Source organism: Alosa pseudoharengus, unplaced genomic scaffold (genome assembly GCF_046254945.1).
Source record: "Alosa pseudoharengus isolate Yale_2024_CS ecotype anadromous, Long Island Sound unplaced genomic scaffold, YU_APseudo_1.1 YU_APseudo_1.1_scf_24, whole genome shotgun sequence".
NCBI lineage: Eukaryota > Metazoa > Chordata > Actinopteri > Clupeiformes > Clupeidae > Alosa > Alosa pseudoharengus.
The window spans coordinates 210,001-212,500 of NW_027468689.1; the positions used below are offsets into that span (position 1 = coordinate 210,001).

Consider the following 2,500-nt stretch of genomic DNA (forward strand, 5'->3'; position numbering starts at 1 on the left):
GTCCTCTACTCATTTCCTTAAAGAATGTTGCAAAGGCTTAGCCTAACTGAGGTACTACCCAAAAGAATCAATTCATCCTTCATTTGAAAGTAATCCTATACCGTTGTCCAATACCAGACACACTCTTTATATGTCATTTCATGTTTTGTTTTTTTGAAGAGAATGAAATGCTCACTGTAGACATGAAGAGAAATGGTTATCTAGCACAACACTGACTCAGAAGTGTGTGTGTGTGTGTGTGTGTGTGTGTGTGTGTGTATGTACACATTTATACTCACACTTAGCAGCAAGCACTTGTTTTCCTTGACAGCACCCAGACAACCCAGAAAGCCTGTTAGCATGACGACGGTTCCCAAGGTGATGATGAGGTTGGCAGCGGAGAGGGAGGGGAAGGATGGAGAGAAGGTGGCGAAGTTGCCCTGGGCAACGGACAACCACACGCCCACCCCCAGCAGACCACACCCACACAACTACACACACACAGGACAGGAGAGGTGAAGATCAAATCAGCAGGTATACAATATGAAATGCAAGCAGGGCAAACTAAATCTAATGTTACTCAGCATACAGTACATGTGCAGTGTGCATCTGACCCTGTGTGTGTGTGACTATGTGAGTGTGTGTGTGTGAGTCCACTCACCCAGAACAACAGATTGAAAAGAAACATCATGTATTTCACACAACACAAACAGCCTGGTGCCATCCTGAGAGATAAAACACATCTGGTTAATTTAGACACATGCAGAGAAACCCTACACACACACATTCTTGTTTTAAAACACCCTATTCCCTCTCCCCCGGCCCTCCTACATTAGGAGCAGCCAGCACACACACACACACACACACACCCCGCTCACGCAGCCTCTTGCAGCGGTCAGCTTCCCTGACCTGTGGCCCAGGATTCAGCGGAATAAGCAAAACTTTGCAGCATCAGCAAACGCTCACCAAAGATGTAGTGACCATGTGAATATGAGTGACATGATGACTTTGTGCATGTCTCTGAAACATCAACAAAACAGAAACATAACTGATATCTGTTATGATCTGATTATGAAGGGAGTAGATGCCCATATATGGTCACGCCATGTAGGCTCAAAATTAGAAACTCCAGCTGTGAGACACAGCTTCACTTTCTTCTCTCTCTCGCTCTCTCACACACACACACACACACACTCTCTCACACACACACACTCACACACACACACACACCTTGAGCATTTACAAATGTAATATGCATCAGCAGAAACATACCATCACATACACTTTCCGAGAGTACCAATTATATATTTTACGTGCGAGAGGAAATTAATATCCAGGAACCATAACATACAATTCACCTGATGTTTAGACGATCTCTGGGCATAATATACTAATTACATACATGGGGTAATTACAATTATGGAGAACAGTGCAATACAAACCAGCGTTTCACCCTGTCTTTCCATGCACACACATAGAGATCGGTGTTTACGCCTATCACAAGCCTAAAGGCAGGCGGTTAGAAGTTAGACAAATGTTTTGTGACACATGATGGCCATACTGAGCATGATTCAACAGTAAACCCGCAACAAAGGCAGTGTTAAGATACACCAAACAAACCAAACCAACCAAAAACAGCTCTGGGTGTCTGTGTACTGTGAAAATGAGAAACTCAAGTTCAGGAATGTTTCATGAAGTGAAATTACCTCCGTTAAAACGAAATGTACATGGAAGGCAAAACAAAAGCACAAACCTGGACGTTCTATTGGCAAAGTATGTAATTATAGCTCCAATACAATGACATTTTCTATTAATCTAATGCGTCATAGCTAATATTGCATCTATAAATAGGTCTACCCAACTTTATTATTATTATTATTGTAGACTTAGATCATTGAAACAAGAATAGATGTAGCACTCTGGATCTATTTTGATAGAACCCGTGCAAGCTACTGTGTAACAATGTAAAGTTTCTCCAATGTTCTGAAGCGTCTGTGAATATAGATATATCCAGACAGCGCTACACAACGTACGAGCAACACGTTCAGGTGTAACTGAATAGCTTTGTTGATGTATGGCCTATACAACGTGCGTAGTCCACTTGAATAGACAGAAAAGACCAGTTAAACCCGGGGCGACCATTCTTTTTCAAAAGCTTATCTTCAACAGCTAGGTATAGGCTATGTGAAAAAGGAGCATTGGCTATCAGGGAAATTCATCGCATTCCCTCGTTTTTAGTCCCATTCGTTTGTCCTTGTAGGCTAAGATGCGCCAGTGCTCTCAAAACTCCATGCGGCACAAAGTAGCGGAAGTTTCTGCAAAACACATCATCCGATAGGAACGCAGACCACACATATACTTGACCAGAAACCGCATTCGGTCTATGCTAGAAACATACGAACTGAGTTACGTCTGGCAATGACGAATGTCTAACTTCCTAAACAATCAGTCATTCCATAAAGTATAGAGGAGTTCAAATGAATGGATAGCCTTGTCGAACCAAAGAACAGGGTCGTGTCGA

At 42.5% G+C, this 2,500-nt stretch overlaps 1 protein-coding gene across 2 annotated transcripts in view; it reads right to left on the reverse strand.

The window, feature by feature from the left end:
• The window catches only part of tspan9b (tetraspanin 9b), a 6,470-nt gene that overhangs the window by 3,657 nt on the left and 313 nt on the right, over positions 1-2,500 (reverse strand). For both annotated transcript variants that reach the window (XM_076302748.1, XM_076302747.1), the window contains exons 2-3: positions 641-704; positions 279-470 (exon numbers count right to left, since the gene is read on the reverse strand). In XM_076302748.1, coding sequence (XP_076158863.1) covers positions 279-470; positions 641-703 — 255 coding nt within the window. In that variant the 5' untranslated portion in view covers position 704. The remainder of the gene's footprint in view (positions 1-278; positions 471-640; positions 705-2,500) is intronic.